Here is a 14,190-nt window from a genome sequence, read left to right as displayed (position 1 = left end):
CATATAAAATTCTAACAGGGCTAGACAGACTGGATGCAGGGAGGATGTTTCCCTTGGCTGGGGGGTCCAGAATGAGGGGTCACACTCTCAGAATATGGGGTAGGACATTTAGGACTGAGATGAGGAGAAATTTCTTCACTCAGTGGGTGGTGAACCTGTGCAATTCTCTATCACAGAAGGCTGCGGAGGCCAAGTCACTGAATATATTTAAGAAGGAGCTAGATAGATTTCTAGACACAAAAGGCATCAAGGAGTATGGGGAGAGAGCGGGAATATGCTATTGAGATAGACGATCAGCCATGATCATATTGAATGGCGGAGCAGGCTCGAAGGGCCGAATGGTCTACTCCTGCTCCTATTTTCATATGTTTCTAAGTCATCAAAGCATTGTCACTCAAAGCCTCCTGGGAACTTTGAAAAGCAATTTTATAACCTTTTTGATGTTTTATATATATGAGAAAGCACATATTGCCACCTATGCATCAGGCAGAAATAGTTCTAAAGCTATTTATTTTTAACTTTTAAACAATTTCCACTAATCCCATTTTCAAAAGGTATTTGAGGAATTATGGGTCAGATCATCTGAGTTGAGGCCAACACTGTCCTTGCCTGATGGCCACACTTGCACTATCGAGCAGAGGATTGTGAATAGAAACCCTGGCTGATTTTTTCTTCCCTAGCTCAGTGGCCCGAGGCAAACTGTAGCATCTCTATGGCTACCCTGGCCGAGATGACCACTGGCCGAGGATTAACCTAAGGCCTTCCCCATCTGTATGACTCTGTACTAAACAATACAGTCCATTTGCCCATTAAGCCACTGGATGAGCTGAAATAAGCACATTTTAATATTATGGCCTTTCTGTTTAAGACGTGGTTGCCTCCTAAGTCATTCACTTGGAGAAACCTCTAAATGATGAACTGAAATACACTGTAATTACCTGTACTTTATGGTAAGAAAACAGTGTTAAAACGCATATATTTTTTTTAGCAATGGTTAAAGTTGTAGGTGAGACTGAGGTAGTTTTACAAACCCTCAGGAATATAGGAAAGCAGTCAGAGTTCCTGCAATTAAAAAAGGTACCCAAATGAATAAAACTATATTTAAAGGACTTTTTCCAAAACATTTACAGATAAACTACTATAAGGGGAGGGCCATTTCAGTGTTGGGGTACATTGCTCCAATATTCTGAGTTAGTGCTACAACAGAGAGATCTTTGAAATGAGGAATGGGACACAGCTTGTGTGTAAGCGATATGTAATCTCCAAATTCTTTGTCTATAAATGTATGGAGTTATGTTTTCTTATTTTTTGGCAAGTATATGTAATGAAAATTCTTGTGCATCAAGAACACTAAATACATGAAAGGGTTTAGCAGTGGAAACCAACTGCCTTATTAATTGAGGCAAGTCAAATTCTGAAGGATAAATGGGAGATTTGCAACATAAATCAGTACAAATTAAATTAGAATATTTAAGGTAGCCAGAATTTGTCATATTGATATCTCTGCTCAAGCATATATACTTCTGTAGTGGAACAGATTTTTCCTCTCTATACTCAGAAATGTGAAAATTATTAGCCACATGGATGATAATGACCCTTTTAAGATTGTTCGAATTCTGCTTATTGCATTTGTCTGCTTCTTCCGTTGTCTGGACTACTAGACAGAATTTGATTAGTTGTTAACCCTCCTTTTCCAGTACAAAGGTGCAATATCAAAATCCTGATTATATATCACACCTTTCCAATATTTTATAGGTGTGAATTTGACAAAACTGTGTTTATTCCTCCTCTGTATCTGAAGGCCATAACATTAGAATTTGATATTCAAATAACTGAAAATTCCATCTAGCTTCAACAGTACATTTAAGGAACACGGTGACTAGGTGATGGGTGTGAGTTAAGACACTGGCCTTTCACCGTAAGGAAATTCAGCCCAGTTTGATAGAAAGTATCCTATTTTTGACCGGTTCAATCCAGTTCCTATTTAACATATACCCACAGTTAAAAAAAAACTGCAATTTTACTTAGGCCAAAGGATGGCTGATATAAAAGAACAGCACACAGGTGTAATAGGAAAAGCTCTTTTAAAGTGAGTTATTTCTTATGAGAATTTCCCATTTTGTACCCAAGTCATTTTTTTGACTAAAAAGAGCTTCCATAAAATTCTCAAATTCAGAATGTTCTGCTCAAGTAAAAGATATTTTAATATCAGCACAGTCACGCACAATTCTATTTCATTACAAAAGATCACTTACCTTGACCCTTGTGGTTTATTTCCTTGGCAGCAATGACTTTATTGATCACAGTCTGAAGGAAGTCATTCTCCCCCGCTACCCTGGGTGAAAAACGGGATGATATGTTCAGCTGCTTGTGTCGAATGGCGTCATCCAATGCTAGCCTGGAGGATGCACATGACGACCAACACCACAAGAAACAGAAGGACCACACAAACCAGAAGTCACAGTACAAGGGGACACAAAATATCATTGCATAAATGCAACAAACGGTTATCATCAGCCAACGCAAGAGACAGGACAGATGGATAACAAGAAAGACACAGGAAGATCATTAATCAAAAAAATGCTGATTGCACAAGAATAAATGCAAATCTGCATCACTATTACCAACATCTTCATGCACCACCTTAAGCCTTTCCCCAGCAGTAGAGTATAAAGAATCACCCAGAATGCACAATGTGTACAATATTGCTTGCATAGTACAATGCAGCCCTCCTAAAATCAATTCTCAAAAACATCTTCAGTGTAATTTGATCTAAATGGAACATCCTAGGGATTAATAAGAATCCTAGGATTAATCCTAGGGATTAAGTAGAATTTTTTTTAAAAGGTTGCTGAAAGAGCTGTCACTAGATGTTGCTAGTTCAGTAAAGTAAATTGTAAACTCTGAAACATTCTCAGTACATTAGTTATCTAGTGGCGGTTAAATTACATCAACAAATCACTGAATGAATACAACTGCACTAAATATTTAAAGCACTTCCATTAGTCTCTTTAATCATTGGAAAATAAAAATGGACTAACTGCTCAGAAGTGTTCACATAAACTTAATTTACAGTAACTTAATTCATTGGGGTAGGAAGAGAATGGGATAAAAAGAGAAACTCAAGAGAAACTAATTTTAACTTTTGTCAATAGTGTAAAATGAGCAATATTGGACCAGCTGCCCATTATACACCTCACCCAATTTCCCTTTCCAAGGAATTCAAGTCAGGTGGGGTATATAAAGTTGAAATCACCCCCAAGGAGTTTAATTTGAATTGCCTATGGATTAAAACTTGTTATTTTAAAATATTAGGTGCAGAATGATTTCTTTTAAACCAAATAAAAATATACTAAGAGTAATAAATAATTTATATTGGCCTACACTAGTAGGGATTTTATAAATTAAATAATTTTCCCATTAAAATTAGAATTTTTTTATTGCCCAACTTCCCCAAACTATCCAATCAGTTGAGATGCCTTTTCTTGTGGTGACAACATTAAAAGAACTGACGCTCTGCATTAAGCTACAATAGGGACAATCTACTAAATGAACTGGCAACATTTAATGGAAGTTATTGTGCTTTTTTTTAATTACTTATTAAAGTCCCTCTGAATGTATTTACACAACTGCTCCAGGATGTCAAAGCAGATGTCACTTAGTCTGAACAAGCGCTGAATAGCCGTTGAGTAGCGTCAGTTTCGAGAGCTGTATCTTTGAATAATGTCTCCCCTTAGTTAATGGATAATCAGAGAAAGGTACTAAGTAAAAAGTAGGAAATATATTTGCTTAAAGCTTCTTCCCCATTGCCACATGTAGATTTTTTTCTGAAATCCTTCATTCAATGGCAATACCTTTTATACTGAAGTTCAGCCACTCTGAAGGGAATTCAATCTTACAGAATTGTCTTGAACATATTACATTATGTTATAGTAAGCATCAATTGTTTGTACATTGAACATTTGATCACAATAACTGTATACACAAAAAGGTCCATCCATTCTGGATCACTACTTCAGCTACTCAATTCTGTTCTAGTCCTATGTTTCATGCGCAATATTGTTGTTTCAAATGCTCTAGATCTTGGTTAATCAAAGCTTACACCCCCCACACTTCCACAGTACTAGGTACTAAATTATTTCACAAATATTTTTTTGTTCTCTCCTTAAACACAAGGGTACTTTACAAGCTGGTTCTACCTTCCACCAAATTAGGCACAATAATGAGACTATTGAGTTGGGGAGAATCAGAAACACGCTGAATATTTTGATAGGCAGTTTGCTTCAAAGAGGTAGAGCAAAACAAGTAATACCTTATAACACTACTCCTCAGATTTCACTACATATATGGTTTGCATGATTAAGTAATGGTCCACACTGTGGTGACAGTTTAAAGAGGAATGTCCATTTACATGCCAAATCGATTCCTTACAACATAATAAATTACTTTCTATTTGTCCACACAGAATGCCATCTGTCAATTAGCCAAGTTTAAAATCGCTTAGTTTCCTCTCTGCTGCCATGACACAACTTGCTCTTCTACAGCTTATGATTAATAAACGTCAACTAACTGGGTTATAAACACATTGCAAGACAGTGACAATCGAAGGACTCAGAAACAATTCCTGCCAAACTCCCCCTCAGTAATGTTTCCTACCTTGAGATATGGCCAGCATACTTTGTGCTTTTTGTTGTTCAATTCTTTAGCTAATTTGCAATTTCAACACAAAAGCTTTATTTTTCACAAGTCTAGTCAAAGCCCTATTACGTATTTCAAATAAACTATGGCCTGCCTTAAATCATACTAACACTTTTTTTTTAAAATGCCATCAAGATGGTAACTGTATATGTCAGGATATGTATCAGCTTTCAAAAATCCTCATCTTCCCAACTGCCATGCTTCTCCCTGGTCACTGTAGTGAAGCTCCCTGGCACTTTTTTTTTCAGCAAAACCATTAACACCTCTATGAAAACCAATAAGAAAATTAAGTGAAAGTTCTGGAATCTCTCCACCCCCAATTTTCCAGCAGTTCTACATTATGTCCCCTTGATATTCATAGCCACCTTGAGTAGAACTTGACGAGAGCTGAACCTAAAGTGGGCTCCAATATTTCAGGTAACTTTTATAGCAGTAAATAAGAGGGAAATAAAAAGAATCAGAAAAGACATGTAGCAAAAGTGTCCTACATATTATGCTAAAATAGTCATAATGAAATACACAAACACATAATAAACTCAAGAATATATTGACAGTCCAAACCTTGGAAGGAATGAAAGATTTATGTATACAACATAATCCAAATCAATTTAAATGTAGTCTGCTGCAAGCAAAACAAATATATTAAGTGTTTTATTTAAACTATCGAATAAAAATATTAGATTGTCTCAATTATCTTCATCAGTATGGGTTTTTAAGGTCATAATTTTATGTATACCCTATAACTTAATGTGACAATGGACATCTGTCATTTGATGGAGCATTTAATCCTGAATTTCTGAGATCTGAACTATGTAATCAGACTTCTAGATTTTCATTACTATGATCTTATAATGTGACAATTATTCTGTAAAATTATTCAAGTGATGCATTCTTATAGCTGTATTTACTCAAGTCTCTTCTAACTAAGCCAAAACATTTAAAATATGCTATATAATCTGGGGTACAAGTAGAAATGACAATTTAGACAAAAGTGATCAACATTTTTCCAGTTGGTCACCCAGTAGAGAAGTTGTGAATGAACCAACATACTGGATTTGATAGTATGTGTTTTGCTGAAATTACAAATCATCAGCAATTTCATTTATTCTATTCATTAAATATGAAGTGAGTAATGCAAAGGTGTTGGTTTCAGGCTGGAGTTTCTTAAACTTAAAATTGATTTTTTTTTTGTAGAATGTAATTTACTTGCTTATATATCTAAATTTATATTTACTCAATATTTTGTGACACCTATAACAAAAAAATCAATTCCTATATTTTGGGTTCACAAAAAAAATGTAATTGGTTTCTGTAGATTTAAAAATGCTTTATACAGTGCAACTGCATCTAAGATATTTCTTCTAAAGCCTCAATTCAGGCTGAACCAGACTATCAGAAACCTGGGTGTCCTAATTCAAACTCTACATTCTATCCATCACCAAAATGTCCCTTTGCCAGCTCCCCTGCCATAAATTCCAACTTGGCCAAAACTCAGCTGTATATTTCCTGTCCTCCATGAAGTCTCTCTTGCCTATTATTCTCAATGATCTATGTTGGCTCTCTATCCCCAAATACGTTAAATTTCAAATCCTTGCAATCAAACCCCTCCAAGGCATTATGCCAACCTATCTCTGCAACCTCCTCCAACATCACATTCCTTCTCCCATTCTTCAGTCCTCTGACTCTGGTCTTTTGTACAAGGCCCCCTTCGATCACACCACCATTGGCAGCAGAGCCTTCATCCATTTTGAGCCTTCTCTCTAGAACGCCCTCCCCAAACCCCTTGGATTCTCCAGTTCTCAAAAGCCAACAACTTGCATTTATATAGCACCTTTAACATAGTAAAACAAGGTGCTTCACAGGCTGGTTGGTCAATCATCAATTCTCTGAACTATTGCAGATCTGCCTAGTTGAGGTATCAGATTACTGAGCTTTTCCATAATGTTGACTTGGTTCCAAACTTCCATTGCCAGGCATGTCAACACCTTTGTGGCCATGCTCTATATGGATTTAGTCATGAGGAATAGAGTGAAAACTACCTACTGTGATCTATGCTAGGTCCAGAGGAAAGGTTCAACTCCAGGGTCAGGAACCCTTGCAGTCAGTACATTGAGGTTTTAGGCAACTTTTACATTAAATGCCTGTGCATTTGATGCTTTGATTTAACAATGTGCACGCAGTCAATGGGCCTGATTTTAGCAGGCCTGCGGGTTTCCGGCGGGTTGGGTTTCGGGTGCGTGGCCTCCGCGCCCGGTGAAATTAGTGGGTTGCCCGCGCGATCGTAGCAGGCAATCCACTAATTGGAATCACTTACCTGCTCCTCCGGGGTCCGCGCTGCTGGTCTGCGCGTCGGGCAGGCTGCGCATGCGCAGCACGATCTGTCAGCTGGAGGCTCTCTAGTTAAAAGGGCAGTCCTCCACTGACAGATGCTGCAACCAATGGAACAAATTACAGCATGGAGCAGCCCAGGGGGAAGGCTGCTCCCAGTTTAATGATGCCTCACCCCAGGTATCATCAGATGGGGTGAGGAGGAGGGGGAGGACAGAGATCTTCCACCCGGCGGGCGGGAGGAAGCGGCCTGCCTCTGCCACCAAGAAGGCCTGGCTCGAGGTGGCAGAGGGGGTCACCTGCACCACCAACATATCGCCCACCTGCATACAGTGCAGGAGGCGCTCCAATGACCGCAGTAGGTCAGCCACAGTGAGAACACTTACTCTTTCCCCTACACTGCGTCTGCCACAACACTGCCCCCACCCCACATCTCCTTCGGCACCGCCAACACTACTCTGTCACATCACCCCTCATACCCACTCAAACCCCATCCTCATCTTACCTGCACCTACTCACCTCGCCAGTACTCATCCCGCCACTACCACTCAACCCAATCCTCATACAATCTCATGGCTCTATCTCATACTCACCCTCTCGTGCATCTCTTTCACGGCCAGCCTCACTCAACCTGCCACTACCTGTGCTGCAGCCACAGGGCATGCATCACATATGTGCAGTAGGCAGCGTAAGGCAAACGTGTCATGAGCATGAAGGGGATGCACAAGGGTGTTTGAGGGTTTGTCATGGTTGTTACTTATATTGAATTTCTGACCAACGCACATTACCTATTATATTGGCACCACTACTGCCATGTCTCCGCGAATCCTGTCTGTTGTGTGCAATAATGCCCGCTCCTGGGTATCACTATGAGGACCCACCACTGATGCCACCCATTGTGTCACTGCAGAGTAGGTGCAGGTGTATTTGCAGGGCTCTTCCGCGCAGACGAATGAGAGACATCGGCGGTGTACCCGGCTGCACCCTGGAAGGATGCAGTGGAGAAGTTGTGGAGGGCAGTGGTGACTTTGGCAGCGACAGGTAAGCAGATGGTGCTGGGGCCAGCCAGGAGCAGCTCGGCATGAAAGAGCCTGCAGATCTCCACGACTACATGTCGAGTGAATCTGCGCCTCCGTGTGCACTGCTGCTCGGAGAGGTCCGGGGAGCTGCGCCTCGGTCTGTGGACCCTGTGGCGAGGGTAGTGCCCTCTGCGACGCGTCTCTCTCTGCCGTAGCCCTCCCTCCTGCTGTACAGGTGGATGTGTCACAGCGCTCTGTTGTGGAGCTCCACGTGTCAGAGGTGGACGGCGTGGATGGCGAGGCTGGTGATGTTGTTCGCCCTCCGAGGGGGTCATGACTGCAGCTACGGCGGCCCCCATCCGCAATATGTACATCTGAGGGGGTCCGCAAGGTAGGCACATGTCTCCGGACCCCGGGGTGGGTGTGCAGGTTGGTCACTTTGACCGTCCAGAGGTGGGTGGTGGAGGCCACACTTTGTCCCAAGTGACAGAGCGACCTCCTGCAATGGGTGAGGGGCTCCCCCCCCCACCTGTCAAATGGACCTTTGCAGCTGCCACAGGCTGACGGCTGCAACACGTCCAGTTCAACTAGGACTGTTTCCCCCAGTGTGTGAAACAGTCCCATGTTTCTCCAAAATCACACACAGTCCCTTAATCAGGTCAGTTAATGACCTGAACAAGCAAAATAAATAACCTCAAGTGGCATCCCGCTGGCTTTAATTGCCTGCGGGATTCCCACCAGCGGGGGCCACGCACGCACCCCCGCACGTCATCGGGGAACCCGGAAGTGGGCGGGATCGTGGCGCGATCCGGTCACGTGACTGGATATCAGGATTTTCGGGCCCCCCCCCGCTGGAAACCCACAGGAAACCCGACGGTAAAATCGAGCCCAATTAGTCACAATCTTCCTCCGGTATACTGGCCAACATTCTTTCCTCAACCAATAAAGCACATTATCAGGTAATTAATTGGTTGTTTGTGAAGCCTTGCTGTGGACAAACTGGCTGGTGTGCCTGTCTGCTAACACCAGAGACTGCACTTCAAAAGTAATCTCTGGGGCAACCTAACGAATTGATAAAGCGCTAAATAAACGCAAGTTTTTTCATGCTTCCAACAGCTGACAGCACTAAAACAGAAGGTACCCAGCCCAATGAACTGCACACTAGGGTATTTAAGGAGATAGTCAATGAAAATTGGTCACATCTTAATTGCTCCAAGCAGATCTCATACAGCTCCAAGCAGCTAACTACAGAGTGGCAGTGATCTTGATTATGTAATCTGCCTGGCCTGCCAGCTTGAAATAGTGTGTGAAGACTACAAAAAAGCAGAAGAAATAAAATCTTTTTTTTTCAAAAAACATCAAATTATAAAACTTGAATTTTCAATACCTGCCAGAATTTTCACAGGATAAAGTTTTGCACAAGGTATTTCATTTCCTTTTCTTGAAGACAACAGTGTAATGTTTTGTTTGTTATTTATAGTACATTGATCTTTATTCTCATGTCTAGGATATTGCTGTATCATACATGCAAACCAAAACTTGAGGATGCTAGGTTATCCATCAGGGAAGGTTCTCCATCCTCATTATGGATAACTGAGATTCTTCTGAACTAACATTTTACATTATAGGCCATTAAATTTAGTAATGTGCCCAGTAACTAAGAACATTCGCCATGATCACTGACACGTTACTCTGTGGCAAGACACTGCATAGTAATGCAAAAGCCCACAAATACCCTCAAACATACAAGATTGTTGAATAAATATACATAGACAAGATGCACGTAACGTACGAACTGTAGACAGATCTGAACTCTTTCTAAGATTAAACCAACGGAATAAATATTTAAGATAATTTCTGCTGACAGCAAACATTTTGACTGAATATTATGAGCTATCGAAGCTTAGGACTACTTACGGTTGGAATGGAATGAAGTGCTGTTTGTCCTCGTCATCCACTTTCCCTGTAATTATGTCAGTGACATCCATAACTGAAATAATAAGAGAAGTGTGTCTGTCTTCTTACAAAAACAAATTATGTCAGTGACATCCATAAATGAAATAATAAGAAAAGTGTGTCTGTCTTCTTACAAAAAGAAAGTTCTACTTCAATTTTTTTTCAAATTACTAATACTTTGCAAATTCAAGCTGCTGAGTTTAGAAAAGTGTGGGAAATGTTGCATGAAGCTGGTGAAACAGAAGCTGACAGTTGAACCAACTTTCACCTCAACACTCTCATTTACACAATCACTTTTTGGATCGAAACAACTTGCATTTATATAGCACCATTAACATAGTAAAACATCCCAAGGCGCTTCACAGGAGCGTTATCAAACTAAATTTGACACTGAGCCACATAAGGAGATATTAGGAGAGGATAGCTTGGTCAAAGAGGTAGATTTTAAGGAACGCCTTAAAGGAGGAGAGCGAGACAGAGAGACTGAGAGGTTTAGGGAGGAATTCCTCCCTAGGCAGGACATATTCGCCTTGGAGGGAGTGCAGTGTAGGTTTACTAGAATGATACCCAGACTTCAAGGGTTAAGTTACAAGGAGAGATTACACAAATTGGGGTTATATTCTCTAGAGTTTCGAAGGTTAAGGGGTGATCTGATCGAAGTTTATAAGATATTAAGGAGAACAGATAGGGTGGATAGAGAGAAACTATTTCCGCTGGTTGGGGATTTTAGGAGTAGGGGGCACAATCTAAAAATTAGAGCCAGACCTTTCAGGAGTGAGATTAGAAAAGATTTCTACACACAAAGGGTTGTAGAAGTTTGGAACTCTCTTCCGCAAACGGCAATTGATAAATTTAAATCTGAGATAGATAGCTTTTTGGCAACCAAAGGTATTAAGGGATATGGGCCAAAGGCAGGTATATGGAGTTAGATCACAGATCAGCCATGATCTTATCAAATGGCGGAGCAGGCACGAGGGGCTGAATGGCCTACACCTGTTCCTATGTTCCTATCTTGGATTCCTATTTGATGTCTCCAGCAGGTCAGAAAAAGAGAACCCCAAATATCATTGGATTCTATTGGCGATCTATATATATATATTTTTTTTAATTGCATCATGCTAGCCTAGTCCTGCTGCAAAGTGAAAAATAATGGCACACCTAGCCTTTACTCCTTTATCTTTCCACCCCCACTGTCAGCAAAGAACACAGCAGATCAACATAGACAAAGCAGACTTCAGCCTTAACAGCCAAGCTGGATGAAATAATCGAGAAGTTGAAAATAATTAACCAATGCAGGATGTAACAGCTCACAATGGGAAGACAAATCCTTTTCAATGGTGGATGGATTATAGTCACAAGTGGATCAATGGTAAGGTCACTTTTGGAGTACTGCGTATAGTTTTAGGCACCCTACTAATGCTTTGAAAAGTATTCAGAGAACAATGAAAAGAGCGACTCCGATACAAGGACTCAAAAGATATGAAGGCATAAACGTAGAACTCAGTTTTCAGTGGAGTTCTGCGCGTGTGCCTTCACATTGTAGCACGACCGAGATCTTTAATAGCGCATTGACATTCCAGCAAACCAACACAGAGCAATTCACTCACAAGCTCGTATGATGTTTGGAGAGCCAATTCATTCCGACATCTGCAAGACTCAATCCTACTTTCTCGGTTTGAATAGCCATGAAGCTGATGTTATTGCATTATGTCTGCAAGATGATATCACAATATGCACAGAGCACAGTTTGGTAAATTAAGGAATTTGAGAAGATTTTTATTATTAGCAGGAAGGACAACCATCTTGGCAAGGATTTTTCATTTAATTTTGATTTTTGTTTCCCCCTGTGCTGGAAAAATCTTACCCTGCTTTATTCTTCCTTTGGAACACGAACTGCAGAAGATTGTGTTTACACTGTGGTCTGCAGATTGATTTGATCTGACACCAATACCATTTACACATCATTAGTGTTCGAAACTGCTTTGCTGTGACGTCAAAATAATGTGTGAATCCAGTTTTAAATGCTGAGGCACGGATATAGATGTAAGCAGGCTATTTGACTCGAACTGAATACAGAGCTAGAGGACAAAGGTACAAAAAAAAATTTGGGAGGAGACAAGGAGGTTAAAAAATTCAAATATACACCCTCCACAGACTTTACCCTTGACCTAGTTTTTTTTAGACCAGACAGCTTCCAGGGAGGTAGAGAGACTCTTCTATCCTGCCCTATCTCGATTCTTAAAATAGGTTGGGTACCAACAGACAAAGAAAACAAACTGTTGTATGGTTGAAGAACCACCTATCCTTTGAAGGTAGAAAAATTGTAATTTTCTCATGTGATACAGTTTGCACCTGGAAACTCGAGAGAGTTTGGATAAATTTATGCTGCGCTTCTTCTAGCTCAATTAGGCTAAATGTTGAGAGGGTAAAATACAACAATTTGGCTACCTGGAGAAGGTGAACAGATTTCTGATATAGGCACCAGTATCCATGTCAGTCAGAGTCGTTTGCAGACCTGTCCGGCAGCTGATCAAAGTCTTTGCTGTTTGAGATCTTACGAAGATTACCAAGACTTCTTATGATAGCCCCCAAATTTGCAACAAGACAAAAACTATGGCATTAAATTTTTCAGAAGTACTTATCTGGGTCCTACATAAGCCCTGTTTGAATACTGTAACCGATATAGCTAAAGGTTTTGTTTACTATATATTTTACCTTGCATCTATAACCCAATTAAACTAATAAAACATTTTATTTGATTCCCCTCTTTTCAACCACTAGGACATTTCTCTGTTTTACACGGCTTTGAATCACTAATCTTTAGAGTGATCTAAAGCCCATATTCCAATTCCCAGTTTTGCTGAAGTCCAGATTCCCCTGAGCGGGGCTGACAAACTCCAGGGCCACTTCCACAATGCCGTAAATCCGATGACCCTCCCCACTTATTGCTAGTTCCGTGACCCCTTCCCCCAATGCTGTAAACTCCAAGGCCCACATCGCACTGCTGGTGAACAGGGCCATCTCTTAACTGCTACTAAACCCCAGGACTGACCCATGCTGCAAGACCTCAGCAACTGCAAAGTACTGCCAAACCCCAAAACCCCCACCCTAGTTCAATAAACTCTGCAACCATCCACTTCAGTGCTAATACCACATGGACGACCCACATGCTCCTAACTTCCAAGTCCTTACCTCCAGCCTGGGGTACCTTGCTGCTTGGCTTGTGCTTTACAAAAACTGTGATTGAAAATTGAGTACCAAAGTAAAGCAACCAGTATATAACTCATTGTGAAAAAGGTCATGGGAAATCCACTGACAAATAGATCATTGCAGAAAAAAAGTGAATTTTCTCTTTGGATAGTTTTTTTTTTAAAAACACAACACATAATACAAACTAATGTTTCCTATGCATACACACATTATTTTGTTCAATATGAATGATAAGCAAATATTTAAAAGCACTGGTGAAATTGCAAAAAAGATTTACAAGGATGATGCCAGAACTGAGAGGGTACAAATATCAGGAAAGAAAGAACAGGGGGGGAGGGGGGGGGCATTTTTCTCTAGAAAAGAGAAGACTGAGAGGTGACCTAATAGAGGTCTTTAAAATTATGAAGGGATTCGATAGGGTAGACATAGAGAAGATGTTTCCACTTGTGGGGGAGACCAAAAGTAGGGGCCATAAATATAAGATAGTCACGAATTTGTAATATATCATAAGCACTAACTTTGGGGGAGCTGGAGAAGCACCTGCTCCCCGAATTCATAGAATCATAGAAGTTTGCAACATGGAAACAGGCCCTTCGGCCCAACATGTCCATGTCGCCCAGTTTATACCACTAAGCTAGTCCCAATTGCCTGCACTTGGCCCATATCCCTCTATACCCATCTTACCCATGTAACTGTCCAAATGCTTTTTAAAAGACAAAATTGTACCCGCCTCCACTACTGCCTCTGGCAGCTCGTTCCAGACACTCACCACCCTTTGAGTGAAAAAATTGCCCCTCTGGACCCTTTTGTATCTCTCCCCTCTCACCTTAAATCTATGTCCCCTCGTTATAGACTCCCCTACCTTTGGGAAAAGATTTTGACTATCTACCTTATCTATGCCCCTCATTATTTTATAGACTTCTATTAGATCACCGCTAAATCTCCTACTCTCCAGGGAAAAAAGTCTCAGTCTATCCAA

General features: G+C 40.8%; 1 protein-coding gene across 3 annotated transcripts in view; it reads right to left on the bottom strand.

Moving 5' to 3' along the window:
* dock1 (dedicator of cytokinesis 1) overlaps positions 1–14,190 on the bottom strand; it is a 472,808-nt gene that overhangs the window by 363,340 nt on the left and 95,278 nt on the right. For all 3 annotated transcript variants that reach the window (XM_068002361.1, XM_068002362.1, XM_068002363.1), the window contains 2 exons: positions 9,963–10,035; positions 2,256–2,335 (listed from right to left, as the gene is read on the bottom strand). In XM_068002361.1, coding sequence (XP_067858462.1) covers positions 2,256–2,335; positions 9,963–10,035 — 153 coding nt within the window. The remainder of the gene's footprint in view (positions 1–2,255; positions 2,336–9,962; positions 10,036–14,190) is intronic.

Source organism: Heptranchias perlo, chromosome 21 (genome assembly GCF_035084215.1).
Source record: "Heptranchias perlo isolate sHepPer1 chromosome 21, sHepPer1.hap1, whole genome shotgun sequence".
NCBI lineage: Eukaryota > Metazoa > Chordata > Chondrichthyes > Hexanchiformes > Hexanchidae > Heptranchias > Heptranchias perlo.
This window is presented reverse-complemented; position numbering and strand designations above follow the sequence as displayed.